At 43.7% G+C, this 22,964-nt stretch overlaps 1 protein-coding gene across 1 annotated transcript in view; it reads left to right on the top strand.

Annotated features, from left to right (window-relative positions):
• Positions 1-22,168, top strand: part of RNF17 (ring finger protein 17) — a 733,334-nt gene extending 711,166 nt beyond the window's left edge. Inside the window, exons 37-38 of the mRNA XM_075331310.1 lie at positions 13,539-13,647; positions 20,188-22,168. Of these exons, the coding sequence (XP_075187425.1) occupies positions 13,539-13,637 (99 nt within the window). The 3' untranslated portion in view covers positions 13,638-13,647; positions 20,188-22,168. The remainder of the gene's footprint in view (positions 1-13,538; positions 13,648-20,187) is intronic.
• The last annotated feature ends 796 nt before the right edge of the window (positions 22,169-22,964 follow it).

Below are 22,964 nucleotides of genomic sequence, written 5' to 3'. Positions count from 1 at the left end.
ACTCTCTGTATGATGAGGCAGACGTAGCTGATCAGGACTTTGATCCTGACACCGCTCTCAATCCGGATACACCGGATGGTGACGCCATGGTGACTGATCTTATAGCGTCCAGCAATGGCATGTTGGATATCTCTCCCCCCAGCTCCTTCAGTGGAGGAGTCAGCTTCCCAGCAGGAGAAATCCCATTTCAGTATCTCAAGCGTACATTGAGTACTTTTCTGGCCACGCTGACTTCAGAGAAGCAGTGCGGAATCACCACGCTTACCAGATAAGCGTTTCTCCAAATGTATTAAGGATACATGTTATCCCTTTCCCCCTGACGTGGTCAGGCGCTGGACCCAGGGTCCAAAGGTGGATCCCCCAATCTCCAGGCTTGCGCCTAAATCCATAGTTGCAGTGGAGATGGGACTTCACTTAAAGATGCCATTGACAGACAGATGGACCTCTGGTTGAAATCTGTCTATGAAGCTATCGGCGTGTCGGTTGCTCCGGCATTCGCAGCCGTATGGGCACTCTAAGCTATGTCAGCTGGTCTTGCGCAGCTGGTCTTGAGCACAGGTACATCTGTGCCGCAGGTAGCGGCCTTATCCTCGCAATGTCTGCATTGCGACTTACCCTATTAATGCTGTCCGAGAGAGACAGTCGAGGTTTCGGTCCTTCCCAGGCTCGGGCAGGTCCAAATTGTCCTAGTCCAAAAGGGCTCAAAAGGCTCAGAGGGGCTCAGATTCCAGGCGGGCTCAATCACGCCCAAGGAAGGCAGCCAGAGGAACCGCTTCCAAGGCGGTCTCCTCATGACTTTAAGCTCTCTCTCTCCGCATCCGCGGTTGGTGGCAGACTCTCTCGCCTTGGCGACATTTAGCTGCCACAGGTCACAGACCGGTGGGTGAGAGACATTATGTCTCACGTGTACAGGATAGAGTTCTGTTCTCGGCCTCCGGCTCGATTCTTCAGAACTTCCCCACCTACCCACCGAGCCGATGCTCTTCTGCAGGCAGAAGGAGTGGTAATTCCTGTTCCTCTTCAGGAACAAGACACGTTTTTTCCTCCAATCTGATTGTGGGGGACCTAAAACTGCTCAACAAGCACGTGAAGGCCAGGCGGTTCCGGATGGCATCCCTCCGCTCCGTCATTGCCTCAATGTCTCAAGGAGATTTCCTAGCATCAATAGACACAGGATGCTTATCTCCACGTGCCGATTGCTCCAGAGCACCAACGTTTGCTACGTTTCGTTATTGAAGACGAGCATCTTCAGTTCGTAACCCTGCCCTTCGGTCTGGCGACAGCCCTACGGGTTTTCACCAAGTTCAGGGCAGCAGTGGGAGCAGTCCTGCACTCTCAGGGTCACTCGGTGATCCTTCCTTGGACGGTCGACTGGTCAGGCACCCTCTCAAGAGGCATGCCAACACAGCCTGAGCGTAGCGCTGGAGACTCTCCAGAGTTTCGGGTGGATCATCATCTTCTCAAGGTTAAATCTGACACCGACCCAATCGCTGACATATCTGGGCATGGAGTGTCACGCTCCCTCAGCGATAGTGAAGCTTCCGCTGGACACGTTCACTACAGACGGGGGTGCAGTCTCTCCTTCGTGGCCAGTCACACCCCTTAACACGACTCATGCAGAGGCAGTCACTTTCGCGCAGTTTCATCTGCGTCCACTCCAATGTGGCATTCTTTGCCAATGGGATGGGAAGTCGACGTCCCTAGAAGGAACGTCCCCCTTCTCAGACGGTCAAGGACTCTCTTCAGAGGGGTCCATCCTTCAAATCAATGTGCTGGAAATCTGGGCAGTGTATCTTGCCCTACAAGCCTTCCAGCCGTGGCTGGAAAGCACACACATCCGAATTCAGTCGGACAACTCCACAGCGGTGGCGTACATCTACCACCAAGGCGGAACACGCAGTCGGCAAGCCTCCCAGGAAGTCCGGCGGAGTCTGATGGGGGTGGAAGACAGAGCATCCACCATATCCGCAGTTCACATCCCGGGCGCAGAAAACTGGGAAGCAGACTTCCTCAGTTGCCAGGGTATGGACGCAGGGGAAGGGTATCTTCACCCGGACGGTTTTCAGGAAATCTGTCAACGCTGGGGGATGCTGAACGTCGACCTAATAGCGTCTCGGCACAACAACAAGGTTCCGATTTTCATGGCGCGGTATCACGATCAAAGAGCTCTGGCGGCAGACGCCTTAGTTCAGGTTTGGTCGCAGTTCCAGCTACCTATGTGTTTCCCCCTCTGACACTGCTGCCCAGAGGGCTACGCAACATCAGGTCCGTTTGCCGCCGCGCCATCCTCATCGCCACAGACTGTCCGAGGAGGTCGTAGTCCCCGGATCTGTGGCATCTCACGGTCTGCCAACCGTGGGCACTACCAGCCCGGCCAGACTTGCTGTCCCAAGGGCCGTTTTTTCCATCTGAATTCTACGGCCCTGAACCGGACGGTATGGCCTTTGAGTCCTGAATCCTAGCGTCTTCAGGATTATCTCAGGACGTCATTGCCACCATGAGACAGACTAGAAAACCGACGTCTGCCAAGATCTACCACAGGATGTGGAGGATATTCTTCTCTTAATGCTCTGCTCAGGGAGTGTCTCCCTGCCCATTTGCATTCCCTACTTTTCCTTCCTTCCTGCAATCTGGTTTGGAAAAAGGTTGTCACTCGGCTCCCTCAAAGGACAAGTCTCAGCGCTATCTGTATTCTTCAGAAGCGCCTAGCACCACTTCCTCAGGTACACACGTTCCTGCAGGAGGTTTGTCACATTGTCCCTCTGTACAAACGGCCGTTGGACCCATGGGATCTGAACAGGGTACTAATTGCTCTCCAGAAGCCGCCCTTCGAGCCTCTGAGAGATGTTTCACTCTCTCGACTTTCCCAGAAAGAGGCCTTTCTGGTAGCGGTCACGTCTCTTAGGAGAGTGTCCGAGCTAGCAGCGCTGTCATCCAAAAGCTTCCTTCCTGGTGTTTTCACCAAGGCAAGGCAGTGCTGCGCCCGATTCCGGAGTTCTCCCTAAGGTGGTATCCCCCTTTCATCTCAATCCGGATATCTCCTTACCTTCCTTTTGCCTCATCCATTTCATCGATATGAAATGGATTTGCATTTGTTGGATCTGGTGAGAGCACTCAGAATCTACATTTCCCGCACGGCGCCTCTGCGCCGCTCGGATGCACTCTCTGTGCTTGTCGCTACTCAGCGTAAAGAGTCACAGGCTTCCCAATCCACCCTGGCTCGATGGATCAAGGAACCAATTCTTGAAGCCTACTGTTCTGCTGGGCTTCCGGTTCCATCAGGGCTGAAAGCCCATTTTACCAGAGCCGTGGGTGCGCCCTAGGCATTACGGCACCAGGCTACGGCTCAGCAGGTGTGCCAGACAGCTACCTGGTCGAGTCCGCACACTTTCACCAAGCATCGTCAGGTGCATACCTACGCTTAGGCGGATGCCAGCTTAGGTAGAAGAGTCCTGCAGGCGGCGGTTGCCTCCTTGTAGGGAAGGGCTGTTTTACAGCTCTAACATGAGGTATTTCTTTACCCACCCAGGGACAGCTTTTGGACGTCCCAATCGTCTGGGTCTCCCAATGGAGCGCCGAAGAAGAAGGGAATTTTGTTACTTACCGTAAATTCCTTTTCTTCTAGCTCCTATTGGGAGACCCAGCACCCGCCCTGTTGTCCTTTGGGATCTTTGGTTGTTTTTCGGGTACACATGTTGTTCATGTTGAATGGTTTTCAGTTCTCCGATGTTACTTCGGAGTGAATTTGTTTAAACCAGTTATTGGCTTTCCTCCTTCTTGCTTTTGCACTAAAACTGGTGAGCCAGTGATCCCACTGGGGGTGTATAGCCAGAAGGGGAGGGGCCTTACACTTTTTAGTGTAATGCTTTGTGTGGCCTCCGGAGGCAGTACTATACACCCCAATCGTCTGGGTCTCCCAATAGGAGCTAGAAGAAAAGGAATTTACGGTAAGTAACAAAATTCCCTTCTTTTTTCTCCCCAGTTTAATGGGTTAATCATTCATATTTGGACACCACTGTTCTGTTGTACTTAGGAAGGAGAAAAATAATCCTGACCTTAATAACAATTTTTAAAAAGATTTATTCAACTGAAACAATAACAACATTACAGCATAAGTTATTTGCTTAAACAAACATCCATGTTTAACTAATTTGGCTAAACAAAATATATATATATATATATATATTTTAAGAAACTTAGACTGTCAGCCCAGCCGACACATGAAAAACTTAAATACTACTGTCCCTGCTGTCCTCTGTAGCTCACTTGTCGTCATCTTCATCATCATCTTCTTCTTTGTTCCTATTCATAATCTGGAAAAGAAAAACAAGCTTTCCTGCTTTATTGGGTCCCAACCGATTTCTCAATTTAGAATGAATGAGTCCAAAGGAAGAGAATATTCTTTCAACGCCTGCAGAAGAAGCTACTGCTGTTTAAAGTGAAATCATTACTTGAGCAGTCTCTAAATCCAAGCGCTTAAGTGACTTCCACCAGTTGACTGGTGTGACCTTCCTTAAAATATCTTCAGCAAACATATATTTCTTGAATGGTTCCCCCTTAGCTCTGAAGTTTATTATAGTTGGCATTAAAGATGGATGATTGCTGGATACCCATGTCATGGCTAACTCCTCTTCCTCAGCACTTAGGTTTTGACCCTGATATTGGATATTGACAATATTTGCCAAAAAATTATCTGGAGTCAGTGCTTGTCCCATTCGTTTGTTTACTGCTTGTAATTTAATTCTGTCCATGTATAGTTCTGTTTTTAATTGTTCACTCAGTTCCTTCCAAATTTCAACAGCATCCGCAATAAAACAGCTATTTTTCTGTATTTTGTTTAAAGCTTGAGAGATGGGTTTCAGGAAGCTCAGCATATGTTCAACATTTCTCTTAAGCCCAATGTTGAGGATTTTGGCCGTGACAGTGCCATCTATTTTATCTCGATTTTCTTCACAAAGTGTCATCAGAATAGGCCAGTTTTTGATATACTGCTCAAAACAGTCCACCACAGCGTTCCATCTAACATTTTGTGGGAGCGTTAGCATGGTTCCACCCATCCTTTTCAGAGCTGCTGCAGCAAAATGATTATTACGGAAGTATTTAGCAATTTCAACAACATTAGCCTTTATTTCTGGAACACTTAAGTCTTTGGCTAAGAGGTGCAGCAAATGAGCACTGCAACCATATGTTATTAGCAGCTTTGTATTCCCTCCCTGCTCTTCTAAATCTCTTCTCATCTTGGATACGTTTGCAGCATTGTCAGTGACCAAACTGCGTACTAGACATTTGAATTTTTGTTCACATGTCGTTACAGCTTTTACTGCCACTTCTTGTAAGTATTCTGCTGTGTGTGCATTTCCTGACGTATCAGTTGTTTGTGCAAGGAAGACTTTACCTTCTTCTGTTGTTATACAAGCACATACAATAGGATCATTGTGGCCATTACTCCACCCATCAATACTTAGGTTAACAATTTTACCCTCCAGAGCTGTTGCACATTGCTCCATTTCTCTGTCATACACTTGATCCAGCAGTTTCCCTGCAACATCAGCTCTGCTGGGTGGACTGTATCCTGGTCTCAGTAACTGAACCATATTAATGAAATGTGGGTTCTCAGTCAGACGGAAAGAAGAGTTCATTGATGAAAAAAATGCCCAGTTTATTTATGCAATCAACTCTTTTTCTAATCTGCTAGTTCTTATCACAAACCTATCTATGGTGGTTCCAGGAGGTAAAGGTTTTTTCTTCCTTTTGGGTGATGGTGATATGTGGCTGTGGGTGTCTGATGATGATGCTGCTGCTAATGAAGCACTATCCTGGATGGATAACTCTGAAACTGTAGAACAGGATGATGGTGATCTTGGAGGTGGATAGTTTCCAGAATCCATGAATTCCCCTAAACAAAAAAAGTCAATGCTGTTATTTTATTGTTTATTATACAATTTCTGCTTATTGTACACAACACATCACTGCCCCTGCCCCAAAAGGAATATTTGTTTTTCTTCATAACTGTACCAAATGACAGTAACATGCAGTAATAATAAGAAATATAATTTTTCTCACACATGACAGTTCAATCTTTAGAAATAGGATTCAATAAAAATGTTTACCAACCTGAAGATCCTGCCTGTTCAGAAGTGTTTCTTTGGTCATCTTAATCACCGCACTTCTCATGATGTTGCCTCATTCGCGCCACCAGGCCTTGCATCTCTTTGTTGCATCGTTTGCATTTTGCACGCATGCCTGCCTTACCGATAGGCGAAGGAGCTTCATTAAAATATTCCCAAACTGGGTCTCTTTTACGGCCTGCTGCCATTATAAGGAAAGAATGTAATAAACCTCAGATCGTACACACAAACAGATCCAGAATTTTGTCTGTCTGTGGCTATGCTGCAGTATTGTGCTTTGATTTCACTTTCATTTTCTTGTCTGCTTGCCCTTCCTCCTCCTCACACTTAGATTCACATTCTTCTTGTGTTGTGCAGATCTATTCCACTCCAAACAATCAGAAACATATTGTCTAACTTCTTGGACTTGGCACTGAAGGGGTTGATTCTGTATTCATAGGTTTGTAGAACAATAGGATTAAGGTCTTTTTCTCAACTCTGTTCATGTTGTAATATTTTTGCCGTGAAGAAGAGGCTGCGACCTCTGCGGAGTCAAATTCAGTTTTGAGAACTGCGTAAGTAAAGCGAGCGTCTGTGATAATATAGGAGAGAAACTGCCCACTAATCCTACAGAAACCTCTGGAAGAGCATGGCATTGTGAATGTTACACATATACAGCCTTTATTCTACTGAGTTAAACAACTCAGCTTTATCCCATGATGGAAGAACCTTTCGATGGTAAAATATTTTCCTCAAAAAGCAGTTTATTGAAAAAAAATCCGATTTTTAAATAAAAAAAATCCGATTTAAATAAAAAAACATTTTTATCCACCCTGTTATAAACCAAGTATTGGTACTTTTGGCAGTGTGGACAGGTGCCAAGTCCTGGAAAATGACATTTCCATCTCCAAAAATCTACAAAAAGCTTGTCGGCAGAGGGAAACATGAAGTGCTCTAAAATTTCCTGGTAGACGACTGCGCTGACTTTGGTCTTGATAACACAGTGGACCTACATCAGCAGATGACATGGCTCCCCAAACCATCACTGATTGTGGAAACTTCACACTAGACCTCATACAGCTTGGATTGGGTGGCTTTTATCCTAGACTTCTTGACTCCCATTTTTGACTCTTCTTACAGTATCTCCATGTATCAGTGTTAAGCCATTGGTTTTTTTTATTATAATTGAGTGATTCCAGTATGTCATTGAAACACATAGTGGATAATAAAGACCCTTAAAAGAATACCGCAGAAGGAGACTATTTATTTTTAACAGAGCAGCCCATTTGTCTCCCAGCCATGGGGCAGTGACTCCTGGCTATTTTATAGTGGTGTTGTCCCCTAACAACCCCATAATGTGAGCAAAACTATTGTTTATACCGCCTCTTGCATTAGGGTTTTATTATGCGCTTCTCTCTTCACAGTTGGTTTCCTCAATCAGATTAGATAAGGCGTGATTGAGGTAAATTTTCATAAAAAATTATAGTTATTCTGACATGGATTACCAAGTAGGTACACTAGTCTCGTCAAAAGTAAGCGCTTTTTCACATCTTAGCTACACTTGTTTTCAATTGCAGGGACATAAAATGTGAAGATTCTGGTTGACTGCCTTAGGCTATGTGCGCACATTGCGTCGAGGTAGTTGCAGTTCAAAAAGCATCCTCTGGCAGAAAGTACGAGGGGCGATCCAAAAGTAATGATAATCAATAATTAACACAATGAATATATTAAAAAAAAAAAATATTTTTCTACATAGTCTCAACAAGTCTATACATTTAGTCCATCTCTTTTCTAAACTTAGAATTTCCTTCGAAAGAAATTCTTGATCTCGACCCTCAAAAAAATCCCCAACAGCGGTTATCACGTTGCTATTGTCAAATTTCTTGCTCCGGAGGTGTTCCTTGAGGCGAGGAAAGAGAAAATCGTCACTGGGGGCTAGATCTGGCGAATAAGGGGGGTGTTCCACCAGTTCAAAGCCCGCTTCTTGAATGGTTGCCATGGCAACTGCAGCTTTGTGAGCCGGCGCGTTATCTTGGGGAAACAGCACTCCAGCCCGCAGTTTGCCGCGCCTTTTCTCCTTGATAGCCTCCTGCAATCTTCTTATTTGTTCTGCGTAGTAGGCACCCGTAATAGTGGCTCCCTTTTCCAAATAGTCCACCATAATAATTCCTTCAGTGTCCCAAAAAACGGACGCCATAACCTTCCCTGCTGAGCTTGACACTTTGAATTTCTTCGGCGTCGGTTCGTCTGCTCGTTTCCATGTCATCGATTGTTGTTTAGTTTCGGGATCAAAGTGGTGGATCCAGGTGTCGTCCATGGTCAAAAAACGTGACAAAAAAAATTATCCTTGTCTGCTTGGAACTTTTCGAGATTTGCTATTGAAATGTCAACTCGTTTCTTCTTTTGCTCGTCGGTTAACATTTTTGGCACCCAACGCGCAGAGACCTTTCTAATATGCAATTCTTTTGCAAGGATTCTTTGAATACTGCCATATGAGATCCCTGTGACCTCAGCTACATGCCTGATAGTCACTCTTCGATCTGCCAATACAACTTCTTCAACTTCTTTTCACGTTTTCTTCATTGAGGGATGTGGATGGGCATCCTTCACGATGTTCATCTTCCGTCGATGTTCTTCCCAGCTTAAATTCCTTGGTCCAGCGTACAACTGTGGAATATGGAGGAGAAGAGTCCCCCAATGTTTCCACCAAGTCGCTGTGTATGTCTTTGGTAGTCATTTTTTTCAAGCAGAGGTATTTGATGACAGCTCTGAGCTCGTTTTTTTCCATTTTGATGTTCACTCCTCGGCAATTTATATTCAAATGAATGTGGCTCCCGGGAATCGTGGCCTATTTGTGTTTTTTGGGGTTTTTTTTCTGGACTAGTGGGTACCCAAGAGAGAAGAAAACATTTTATTTTAATTTCTGTGTGCAATAGAAATAACTGATTATCATTACTTTTGGATCGCCCCTCGTACAATGCTTTTGGCTTTAAAAATGCATGTAAAACGCAAAGAAAGTAGCCTATGCGCACCTTGCAGTTTTCATGAGTTTTTAGTGCTTTTCCGGTGCTTTTAGAAATGCTGCAGTTTTGTATTAAATTGAATGGATGGGAGACGCAGCCAAAATGGCAAAAACAATTGACATGCTGCTTTTTTAAGCGCTGAGTTTTTGTCCACATTTATGCAAATTTTTTTTGAACAGCAAAGTGCGCACAAGAAAGCGCAATGTCCCATTGACTTTGCTTGAAAAGTATAACGCAAGCATTTTGGCATGAAAACGCAGTTGAAAAAGCAGTGGAAAAGCAGGTGAAAAAGCAAAGTGCGCACCTAGCCTTAGAAACAGATTACAGCGTTCTGTTTTACTATAGCCGACATGAGGTCTGATTCTCTATTGGCAACTCCAGGAAGCCAGTACCTAATCATGTAACTTTGTCTATGTGGGGGTTTTAGATTTGTGGCTCACGAAAAGTATATTTAGAAGTAGAAGAGTAAAGAACTTTGGGCACATTTGGACAAATAATAAATTAAATAGCATTTAAGAGAAGGATTTTTTTTATATACCTCTTTGGAGATGCAGCCATTTTTTTTTATTTTTTTTCATCCTTGCCTATCATGAACTGTAAGGTTATGTGCAAAGTTTAAGGAGTCCCTATAACCTTCACCCATGCTACTCACAAAAGGTTAGGGATATTTGGCTTTCAGGTGGAATTTGTGGAAAATATCAAAAGTTCACGCTACCATTATATTTTATCATGAAGGCAAGGTATTTCAGTAGAAGCATGTAATGATTTCCTCATCTCAAAAAAATTATTGAAACGAAAGCCAACAATAGTGGTGAGTATGCCCCCCCCCTTCATCAGTGAACCGCAATGAGGCCCACTGGTCCCTCATCCAGCAAGGTGATGCCTGTGCCTGGTGGTGTGATCAGATACCCTTGCAGTTGTTCTAATAGTATGATGTGACATTTGGTTGTCTCTCATTTTGCTTAAAACTACCTGGAGTTATGTGGCATTGATCATCCAGTTCCAAAGGGCATTGTTCACAATGAAGCGGTCATCAGTGTGGGATGTAGCCAAAGGATGTGCACTTCTCTTCCTTTCTGTGACTCTTCCAGTCTCTATGCATCTCTGTTGAAATCTACTGGTGACAGTCTAAGCTCAATGAGGCCTTACCTTGGTGCAGTACTGCTGATCAATTGTTAAATGTTATCTTGTCAAAATGTGAACACAGCATAATGAGGACTGTTAAAATACTAATTCTATTTCAACCTCGAAATTCATGAAGTGATTCATGTGTCAAGCACTTATTGGGAAATTTTGCTATTAAGCTCCTTTTTAGAGAACAGCAAGTTGTGCAAAAAATACTGGAACATTGAACAGGTGAACGTGTGCATTCAAAAGATTAACGAAAATTAAATTAAGTTCACCTAAAAAATTTAAAGTGCATTTTAGGATTATTATTATTATAGTGCCAATTACTCCATGTTGCTTTACATGTGAAAAGAGGCATATGTGGACAAGTACAGTAAGCATGAACAATACAAGGCACAGACTGGTACAGGAAGAAAGAGGTCTCTGCCCACAAAGAAACAAAGTCTGCAGGTTCATTCTTAAAGGGCACGAGCAGGTCTGGGTGCATATTGCTAATCCCTGCCTAACTGTCCTTGTATACACTAGCAAACATAAACAGATCTTTAGAAAATGTATTTCTAAAGATCGTTTCTTATATGCTAATGAGGCCAGGGACTAGTCGCAATGGCTTGAGTTCCCTTGGCTAATCGGCCTCCTTAGCATGTTAGCACGCCCTTGTGGGCATACTACCATGCTAATGAATGCACAGCTTTGCCACACATACCTCACTCTTCATGACGGCTGGCGGAGGATGGATTTCCCCTGGACTTCCAATCATGCGCACTGAATTGATGCTGGGTTTAAGCTTTCCGGCTTCAGTGTTCATTAGCATGTTAGCATGTTAGCACGCCCCTGTGGTTGTACTAAGTGAAGAAGGACTGTGGGGAAAAAAAGCGCAAATAGGGTCTTACCCAATATGTATAGGGTAGGGAGGGGGGAGTAACACTCACCAGATGCAGTTGTGAAAGTCACAACTACTATAACCGCATGTGATGTCGATCCACGGCTGCAGCCACCAAACAGCAGATAACAGAAAGCGAAGGAGAGAAGGTGTTCACTTGCCGCGCCAACGGATCACTTAGACAGATGTTCAGATCAATGTCACTTTATTGTCATATAGGTCGACTCGTTTCCGGAGCATCTGCCCCCTTCATCAGGACCATCAGGAGCCAAATAACATCAAATCTCATGATTTGATGTTATTTGGTTCCTGATGGTCCTGATGAAGGGGGCAGATGCTCCGGAAACGCGTCGACCTATATGACAATAAAGTGACATTGATCTGAACATCTGTCTAAGTGATCCGTTGGCGCGGCAAGTGAACACCTTCTCTCCTTCGCTTTCTGTTAACATGCTAAGTGAGCAGACTAGCCAAGGGAACTCATGCCCTTGCGACTAGTCCCTGGCCTCATTAGCATATAAGCAACGATCTTTAGAAATACTTTTTCTAAAGATCTCTTTATCTATGCTACTAGATACAGGGACAGTTAGGCAGGGATTAGCAATATACACCCAGAACTGCTCGTGGTTCTGGGTGCATATTGCACCTGACAGGTTCCCTTTAAGAATGGCAGACTGCGTGTATGGTGTTGTTGGTGAGCGGTTCAATATAAACTTTCTGAATTGAGTAGCCCATGGTGGTCGAGTTATGATATTTGCAGGGGTATGTCATGGACAATGAACATTTTATTGGTGCCATTTTTTTATGCACAGAGATATCGTGATGAGATCCTGAGGCTCGTTGTTGTGCCATTTATCCACAACCATCACCTCGTATTGCAGTATGATAATGCATCTCCCTATGTTACAAGGATCTGTGCATAATTCCGGGAAACTGAAAACATCCCAATTTTTGCATGGCCGCATATTCACCGGACAGGTCACCCATTGAGCATGCTCTATATCGGCGTATACGACAGCGTGTTCAAGTTCCTGCAATATCCAGCAACTTCACAGCCATTGAAGAGGAGCGGATTAACATCCCACAAGCCACAATTAACAAATCTGATCGACTCTATGTGAAGGGGATGTGTTGCCCTGCGTGACGCAAATGATGGTCACACCAAATACTGACTGGTTTACTGACTGCCTGCCTGCCTAAGTCTAGTTTCACACATCCGACACACTTCAGTACAGTGTATACAGTACAATGAAAGCGCGACAAGCACCGGTCACATGCTGTCATGTGACCGGAGCATGTGACCCGGAAGTTGCCATTGTACTGTATCATACTGTACTGGAGTGCGCCAGATCTGCCAATCCAGCAAAAAGCCGGATGTGTGAAACTAGCCTAACCCACATACTGGTTTCCTAATACTGTTACACTGCTCATTTTAGAGAGGCCTTTTATTGTGGCCAGCCTAAGGCACACCTGTGCAATAATCATCCTGTCTAATCAACATCTTGATATCCCACTCTTGTGAGGTAAATGGATTATATCCACAAATAAATGCTCACTAATAGAGATGAGCGAACTTTTTAGAGGTTTGGTTCACTGGCTACAAAAGAACTGCCTCCACTGTTCCAAACTTGGCCCTCGGAGGTTCGGAGTAACTGATTGGCAATTTGAGTCTCCACCCACATACAGCCAACCATATGTAGATCACTTCCAGGGAGAGTTGTCATTGCTATCCCCAGAGCGATCCGTTTAAACACTGCTCACGCAAGCAACGCTGTGCTCAGGTACGCTCTGTGCTAAGTTCGCATGTAAAGCATTCAAACTCCGATCACGGGCCCTGTTTTTTTAAGTTGGTGTTCAGTTTGAAAAACAATCCTTGGGTTCGCTCATCTCTACACATTAACACAGTGTTAGATAATTTTTGACCAATATTTGACAGAAAAAGGCCTTTTGTGTAGCGAGAAAAAGTCTTAGATCTTTGAGTTCAACTCGTGAAAAATGGGAGGAAAAACAAGTGTCACATTTGTATTTTTCTTCAGTGTAATTCTGATAGATTTCATCTGGTGTCATTACTTTTCATGGCTATTTGTGTTTTTTTTCATGTGTTCAATACTTTTTGCCCTGTCATTTTTTATTTTATTTTTTTTATTTCATAAACGAGGGAGGCCACACACATGTAGTCACAATGTGTCTGGAGGTGTGCAAATCACATTGCCGCCTTTTGGTGCTGGTACCGAATAAATCTACCACCACAAACTGTGCACTGTGAGGATTTACAAGTCTGCAGTCATGTAGGGTGGCTGCAGACTTGATTCCCATGCCTAGAAAACATCTTGTAAGGTCAAAGGCCAGATGTGACAAATCTTACCTGACTTGGATCAATGTTGTTTTTTCTTTTCTAAGGCTGGATCAGAAAATTCTGTGTTCTTGTATGATGACAGTCAGCAGCTGGTGCACAAACCACTGATTGAGAAGAAACTGGCAGAAATAGAGGAGATGTGAATATGTGAAGGTAAACATTGTATATATTGTGATAGTATTATGTATCTTCTGTCCTTTGACTTCTTTTCGAGAGTCTACCCTTTATAAATCAGTAATACTACCACAAATTTATTTACAGCTACTATGTGTTTAGCTCTTTCCTACTTTTAGTGAAGCTTCAATTCGAAGAAAAGGAAAAACCTATAATTGTACAAGTATATTCTGTTAGAAGAAACGAAAAGGAAAAAGTGATCGTGATAGTAATAATTTTTTGATCCCTTGCTTATTTTGCCCACTGAGGCTGCTTTCACACATCCGGCTTGAGCTCTGCGGCTCAATCCGGCTGTGCAAGCTATGCAACGGATGCGGTGAACACACCGCATCCTTTGCATAAGTTTTTCCTTTGCGGCCAGTCCGGTTTTTGCCGCTTGCGGCATGCTACTGAGCATGCGCAGTGGCAAAAACCGCATGCGGCATCCGGATGCGGTTATTGCCGCATCCGGCCGCCATAGGCATGCATTGAAAAATGCGCCGCATCGGCCGAATGCGGCGCGATGCGGTTTTTTTTGCCGCACGAAAAAACGTGCCAGGCAACGTTCCATCCGACCGCCGCATCGGCTAAATCTGCCGCATGCGGCAAAAACCGGACGGAATGCAAGGCCATGCGGCACAATGCGGCACTAATTAAAGTCTATGCAGGAAAATCGCAACCGGCAGCAAAAAAAAAACGGTTGTGATTTTCCTGCAAAGTGCCGCATTGTGCCGCATAGCAAAAACCGGAGGTGTGAAAGCAGCCTGACAAAGGCATGAACAGTCTATAATTTTAAGGGTAGGTTAATTTTAACAGTGAGAAAGAGAATATCAACAATAAAATCCAGAAAATTAAAATTTCTAAATTATATACATATATTTGCATTTTGAAGCCAGAAATAAGTATTTAAATCCCCTACCAACCATTAAGAATTGTGGCTCCTACAGACCAGATACACTCCTAATCAACTCATCACCTACATTAGAAACAGCTGTCTTAAATTGTCACCTATATAAAAGACTCCTGTCCACAGAGTCAATTAATCAGACGCTAACCTTTACAACATATGCGACCAAAGAGCTTTCTAAGGGTACTTTCACACATCCGGATTTTTGCTCTGCGGCACAATACGGCGTTCTGCAGAAAAACCGCAACCGGCTTTTGTAACGCCGATTGCGGTTTATTTTGCATTGACTTACATTAGTGCCGCATTGTGCCGTAGGGGCTTGCGTTCGGTCCGGTTTTTGCCGCATGCGGCAGATTTAGCCGATGCGGCGGCCGGATCGAACGTACCCTGCAACGTTTTTTGCTCCGGCAAAAAACACCGCATCGCGCCGCATCCGGCCGCTGCGGCGCATTTTTCAATGCATCCCTATGGAGGCCGGATGCGGCGCGATGCGGAAAAAACCGCATCCGGTCGCCGCATGCGGTATTTTCCACTGCGCATGCTCAGTAGCATGCCGCAACCGGAAAAAACCGGACCGGCCGCATGTAAAAACGTATGCAAAGGATGCGGTGTTTTCACCGCATCCGTTGCATAGTTTTCACAGCCGGATTGAGCCGCAGGGCTCAAACCGGATGTGTGAAAGTAGCCTTAGGATGTCAGGGACAAGATCATAGACCTGCACAAGGCTGGAATGGGCTACAAATCCATAAGTAAGACGCTGGGTAATGTAAGAAATACAACATGAGTGTCAATCAACATTGATCTGGGGCTCCATACAAAATATCACCTCGTGGGGTATCCAGGATCATGAAGAAGTTGAGAGATCAACCTAAAACTACACGGGGGGAAATTGTTAATGATCTCAAGGCAGCTGGGACCACGGTCACCAAGAAAACCATTGGTAACACATTACGCTGTAATGGATTCAAATCCTGCAGTACCCGCAAAGTTCCACTGTTCAAGAAGACCCATGTGCAACCGGCCTGTTTGAATTTGAACACCTAGATGATTCTGAGAGTGATTGGGAGAAGGTGCTGTGGTCAGATTAGACAAAAATTGAGCTTTTTGGCATTAATTCAACTAGCCGTGTTTGAAAGAAAAGAAATGCTGCCTATGACCCAAAGAACAAAGTCCCCACTGTCAAGCACGGCGGTGGAAATATTGTACTTTGGGGGTGTTTCTCTCCTAAGGGCACAGGACTACTTTACCGTGTCAATGGGACAATGGATGGAGCCATGCACCATAAAATCCTGAGTGACAACCTCCTTCCCTCCGCCAGGACATTAAAAATGTGTCGTGGCCGGGTCTTCCAGCACAGTGAACCAAAACATACAGCCAAGGCAACAAAGGAGTGGCTCAAAAAGAAGCACATTAAGGTCATGGAGTGGCCTAGCCAGTCTCCAGAACTTAATCCCATAGAAAACTTATGGAGGGAGCTGAAGCTACAAGTTGCCAAGCGACCACCTCAAAATCTTGATTTAGAGATGATCTGCAAAGAGGAGTGGAGCAATATTCCTCCTAACATGTGCGCAAACCTCATCATCAACTACAAAAAATTGTCTGACTCCTGTGTTTGCCAACAATGGTTTTGCCATCAAGTATTAAGTCTTGTTTGCCAGAGGGATCAAATACTTATTTCTCTCTGCAAAATGCAAAAATAAAATTGTATAATTTATACAATGTGATTTTCTGGATTTTATTTTGAATATTCTATCTCTCACTGTTAAAATTAACCTACGTATAAAATTCTAGACTGTTCATGTCAGTGGGCAAATATGCAAAATCAGCAAGGGATCAAATAATTTCCTTCTTTGTACAGATTAGACATTAGGAAAACTTTCTGACAGTGAAGACAGAGAGTGGAACAGACTTATGGTAGGTAGTGAGCTCTCCATCAATGGAAATTGTCAAGCGGAAACTGGATAAACATATAGTTGGGATGATTTCGGAAAACCTGCACTCGCAGGGGGTAGGGCCTGATGGCCTTTCTAATTCTATCAGTCTATGATTCTAGTAAGTATATAGATCTGTACACACCTGTGAGAGTAAAGGCCCCGTCACACGCGTCGATATGTTGTGCAATCGACCGCACCCTCCCCCGTCGTTTGTGCGTCACGGGCAATTTGTTGCCTGTGGTGCACAAAGTCGTTAACCCCCTGTCACACGTACTTACCTCCCGGACGACCTCGCTGTGGGCGGCGAACATCCTCTTCCTGAAGGGGGAGGGACGTTCGGCGTTACAGCGACGTCACACAGTGGCCGGCCAATCAAAGCGGAGGGGCGGAGATTAGCGGGACATAATATCCCGCCCACCTCCTTCCTTCCACATTGCCGGCAGGATGCAGGTAAGCTGTGTTCGTCGTTCCCGGGGTGTCACACAGATCGATGTGTGCTGCTGCAGGAACGACTAACAACCGGCGCGCAGAAGGAAGAACGAGATTATGAAAATGAACGACGTGTCAACGAGCAACGATAAGGTGAGTATTTTTGCTCGTTCACAGTTGTTCGTAGCTGTCACACGCTACAATATCTCGAATGATGCCGGATGTACGTCAGGGAATCCGTGACCCCGACGACATATCGCCCGATATATCATAGCGTGTGACGCCTTTACTCTATGGACCTATAGGTTTACTTATGAACCTGTGCTCTGAGCTCCTGTAGGATTCATATACTTACTGCTGATCCCATACACTACCATGGGCACAGATTATGCAAGAGCTGCGGACTTCAGACGTGTTTAAAGCGATTGGTGGGAGTCTCTGGACACATCATTATGATTAGCACCACTATGGCTCACCTGTAATACAGTGGCACCTCGCTTAACGAATAACCCACTTAACGAGAATTTCGCTTAACAAGCAAAGCTTTCTGTAGATTTGTAACCCGCTTTACGAGAAAGCTTTGCTGTACGAGCGAAATCCTCACAGCACACAATTCCGGTTCCATACATCCACCGCACTCTGACCCGCACTTGCAGTCCACATAAACACACACACATGTACGCGCACACACAAACACACACACATACAGTATTATGCTCACCTTACCTTCCGTTCCACCGCTGGCCTCATAGTTCTTGTAGTTCCCGGGTACATCGCGACGTCCTCGCGGCGAACTACAAGACCCAGGAGGCCTGCGATGGAACGGAAGGTAAGATGAGCATATAATATAACATAATGTGTGCACCTTTCGTTTCATCGCCGGCCTCCTGGGTCCTGTAGTTCGCCGCTGCACTCCAGTCCACGCTGTGTATCGGCATCCATAGCAACGAGGGAGGAACTTCCTGTCGCCGCTACTGAAATGCAGTGCGCTTGCCAATCAGAGGCAAGCGGCTCTGCCTTTGACGTCAGCGCTCTGGCCGGGAAGTTCCTCCCTCGTCGTTATGGTAACACGATACACAGCCCGGCCCTGTACCAGAGAACAGCAAGTCCCAGGAGACCGGTGATGGAACGGAAGGTAAGGTGAGCATATAATATGTGCGTGCGTGCATGTGTGTTTGTGTGTGTTTCTACGTATTTGTGTGTGTTTGCACGTGTGTGGAATGGCAGAATAGTGGACCAGGATGGGAAATTTAACACGTTGTGGAACGAATCGTTTGCATTGCAATGATTTCCTATGGGAAATCTTGCTTTGCCTAACGAGTAACTTGGTTAACAAGCACACTCCCAGAACGGATTGTTCTCATTAAGCAAGGTTCCACTGTATATAAAAACGTGGAAAATGATAATTAGATGTTAACGTGGCCTGAAAATCATTGGAGTTCAGGTCTTGAGAACTCCACCTAGAACTGAAAAGTTGGTGTGTGGCATGCAGCTTGACTAGAAGAAGTACATAATGATTTCCAATGACTGACTCTTACAGATGTTGGGTGTAGGGCAGCAGGTTACTCCCCATGTGCCATTAAAACACATTAATATTCACTCTGCAAACCAGTTGTGTATGGGGCAGGTGGAGAGAGCTGTATAATGTGTATGGTTGGGTACATCTAGCAGCAGTGTACACAATATTTTGTAAAGGTGGGGTTCCAGGGCCATGACCATGTTTATCTACACAATTAAATATTATATGGGTAAGCAATTTACATTACTCCATCTGTTGTAAATCTACCATTGTGAGCATGACCTGGCACGCTCGGGCTGCTCTCAAGGTGTGTTGGGCATTGTAGTTTCTAGACACATGGAGTGCCACAGGTTCCAGACCCCTTGGTATATTACATTCATAAATACGGTTGCTCATGGGGGTAGCACTGTTGCTTTGCCACGCTGGGGTCTTGGGTTCAAATCCCGCCAAGGACCTCTGCATGGAGTTTGTATGTTCTCCCCTGTGTTTTGCGTGGGTTTCCTCCTGGTTCTCTGGTTTCCTGACGTACTCCAAAGACACACTGATAGGGAATTTAGATTGTGAGTCCCCATGGGGACTGTGATGATGTCTATCTGTGTTCGCCCTTCAAAATGCAACCATCTTTTTCGAACCATAAATTTTATTGATTTTTAACAATAAAAATTGAACATACATGTAATGAGTTATTTTGTCCAGTCGGTTATCCTTAATAGTAAAGATTATCCATTCCCAGTCATTTGTTGCTAACAATTGAACTGTCATCATATAATATCAAACCCCAATGATTATAACGCCACTTCAGCACCAGATGGACGTGAGCACCAGCATTCCCCTTCTCCTATTCTCACCTGGAATCGGAGTAATCTAGCCACTTCCCCCTCGTTACTTCGAACTTGAACCCTCTATTATTTTTAATTGCAATCATCTGCTCCATGCTACAATTGTGTTGCATCTTGGCCTTTATTTCTTGAGCAGTCGGAACCTGCGGTGTTTTCCATTTACTCGCAATACACATTCTTACCACTGTCAGAAATTGTACGGTTATTATTACATCATTGTAATCCATGTCTTCCAAGCCTATAGACAACAGAGCTTTTTCGGGGCCCAGCTCCATATTATATCCCAGTATTAAACTTAAGCACTGTTGTGTTTCTGTCCAAACTGCAACCATCTTTTTAACATTTTCTGATAAATCAGAAGTACATGGGAAAATAAGTAACTTTGTTATATATCTTTATTAATTAAATCTGCTTTTTTCTCCTGTTGGATTGAGCTCTCGTTCTGAAAATTCTAAATTCATGGGTAAAATCTGTCTTCAGTGAATACAGACTTTCCATTACTAAGAAAGAGGACAGCTGGTTCTCATACAGTTCTATGGAGAACTGTAACTTAAGTTTCAGAAGACCTTGCAGCGGAATGTCTATCTCTACCTTTATCTCCTTCTTCGTCCCTAACTGCCATCTCCCATCTCGGAAATGTGAAAATCTGTCTTCATAGATTTTACACATGAATGGAAAGTGAAATCTCAATCCAAGAGAAGAAAGAAGAGTATTTCTCTTGTAAGATATATTACAAAGTTGCTTGTTTATATTTTATAAAGTAATAGTAAATTTAATGCATTGTATTTATAAATTAAAACGGTAGTTATAATTCAAACATATAAATGCTTCTATGGGGTTAGATCCAACTGAATATTTGTCTGTTTTGTATGCCTTTATGGATGTTTACTTTTTCTTTTTTTTCCCCTACAGATAACAAGTTGTCATCTTCCCTGACAAGAAGGTTCCTTGGTTTATTTCTGAATAAATAAGTCATTTGTTCTATGTTGTTTAAGCTACTGAAGTTTGGCAGTAGAGATTTGTTTTTAGCTGCCTGTACAAATAAATGTAGCGGTTTGTGTTTTTTCTTTTTGTCATGCAATTATTTTTAGGAAGTATTATAATAAGTTAGCGGATGTACTCTATTTGGACACCGACTTATTAAATGCTGTAGACCCCCAAGTAACAACAAAACCTTAAGCTCTTCTCCCTCATTGGGGCGTGTTCAAATTTCAGCAATGTCCGCTCCAGGTCTCCTGGATACTATTGGACTGCAGCGCTCAGTGTCGCCTCGGACATCTGAGAGAGGTGTGAGCGCTGTAACTCATTAGAGGCAGCTGATTGGCTGGAGCACTCTTGTGGCAAAGCCATGCCAGTGCCAGATTGGGCACTGACGTCATTGGACGGGTGAGTTTAACTTTTTTTTTTTTATTATTATTCTTATTTTACTCAGGAGTGACTACAGCATTTAAGAAGGGGGTGTCCAAGGAGCAGACAAGCCATTTAAAGAGTATCTGTCATTAGGATTACCTCCCTAAGCCTTGTATATGGGCATACAGATAGATACAGGTCATGGGAAGCTAAATAACATGTTATGTAATCCAATGTTTTCTTCTAAAGAAACCCACATTTACTTAACATCTAAATGAGCTGTTGAGATCTCTGAGAATCTGCTTCCAATGCTTATTTTAAATAAAAGGAGTCATTACCATTGGGATGTATGGTGGCTGCTCCTGATCTCAGTGTCAGGGTGCGCTCACACAAGCCGTATGACTTGCACGAGTATCGGATCGCATCACCTGACATGGTGCAGCCGACCCGCTCCTGTCAGGAAAGCGTGTGGCCGTGCCAGGTGATGCGATCCGATACTCGTGCAAGTCATACGCTCGTGTGAGCGCACCCTAAAACTGTGGGTGATAAGTAACACAACATGGTACAGCATTAAACACATCTGCAAGTGTCCTCTCATAGCGCACCAGCTTTTATCTCCCAGGCACTGAATAGAGCAAAGCTGTGAGAGCTGCAGCAAATGTGATTGTAAGGAGACAAGTTCAGTTTTGCTGTACTTTTACTTGCATGTGTCACACTAGTAATGCCCACTTTCATTTACAATCCGCTCAGGAGGGAGATTCTCGGGGACATTTGTGTCTGGCCCATAAATTTGAACTGCTAATTTACATTTAAGAAAAACATTAATTTCTCTGGAATAAGACATTAGATCACATATATCAAGGTATCATTTTATTCAGCTTCCTATGACCTTACATTTCTATATAGATGGCTTAGATGGCTAAGGAGGGTCAATCCTCCCGCTAGATTCCTATTAAGAACCATTCCTAGGTGTATGTGTGCATATATATATATATGTATGTGCATTTATTATATATATATATATACATACATATATGTATGTATGTATATATATATATATGTATATATATATATATAATTTTTTTTATTAAATGTGTTTTCTGTATATGTGCTTGCAGTGTGAGAGTATTAATCTACTCACCGCTGCTTTCTCCGGTGTCTATTGCCGTTCCGCAATCGTGATTAGCTGGCTCACTCTGGGCACGAGATGTAAATTTCTTTTACATAGAAATTTTGATGAGCCTTGGTCTAATGCACCATAGACTTAAATTGTAAAAGCCACTTCCAGGTCACTTTGCAGGAGGGGTCACGTCACAGAGAGGAGCTGCGCTCAACACTGGACTGAGCAGCGGTAGGTGAGTATTAATACTCACACTATATTACATGCACATATACACACATTTAATAAAAAAAAAAAATATATGAGTGTTTTTCTTAAATGAGCGGTTTTTGTTTTGTATTTTCCCCCATATATCAGTATGTTGATGACAATTAATGAAGGTGGTTGTTTGTGTTATATATTTGTGCTTATTTTGTAATTGTTACTGACCATTAAAGAGAAATGCTCTAGCTCTACATATCATTGGTTCTGAGTCTCCAATTAACAACACTGTATTCTACTCAATAATACTCTTTATATTTAAAGGTTTTGTCCAGATGTTGACTAATTATTGTTCTTTAACTTTGCCACTCTTTGGTAGTGGGTGTGTTCGCAGCTCAGTCACTGAGATAAAACTGAGTTGTCTTACCACATATGGCCCATAGACTGTTGCTGGTTACGGAACTTTTTAAAAAATGTCATGACTCTAGTTATAATACTGGATGTATTTATTTTTCTTACTGCCAAGCAGCTAGGAGTACATCTGGCTGGCAAGTTGTTTATATCTTTCTCATACATTAGGCTGGTGCGACACGGTGACTTTGCCCACAAGGCAAAATATAAGAATTGCCAGCACTTCCCAAACTGAAAGTCTGAACTGGTGCAAACTGAACATAACATGCATTTTCCAAATTAACAGTTTCACTCAAGTAAAGGGGAGGGAAAAAAATAATTGAAGGATGTAAATAGTGAATATTAAAATGAGAATATGCATAACTGCCGAGAAAACATGAAAAAATGAGTTATTTTGCAAATAAAATTGGCCAAATTTACTTGAGCCCAGTTACCACACCAAGGTATAATTCTCAACTGGGTCCTAATCTAAAGTTTTGCCTCTTTTCGTGTCATTTCTGACCTCTATATAAGGGCTAGAAAAGAACCTGCAAAAGAAAAATTAAAACACCTGAGGTCACTGTGAGGAGTGCACAGACAAAGGACGTGACTCCATAATACAAAATAG

This window comes from Anomaloglossus baeobatrachus (assembly GCF_048569485.1).
Source record: "Anomaloglossus baeobatrachus isolate aAnoBae1 chromosome 2 unlocalized genomic scaffold, aAnoBae1.hap1 SUPER_2_unloc_1, whole genome shotgun sequence".
Classification (NCBI taxonomy): domain Eukaryota; kingdom Metazoa; phylum Chordata; class Amphibia; order Anura; family Aromobatidae; genus Anomaloglossus; species Anomaloglossus baeobatrachus.
Note: the sequence above shows the minus strand (reverse complement) of the source record. Positions and strands in the feature narration are given on the sequence as shown.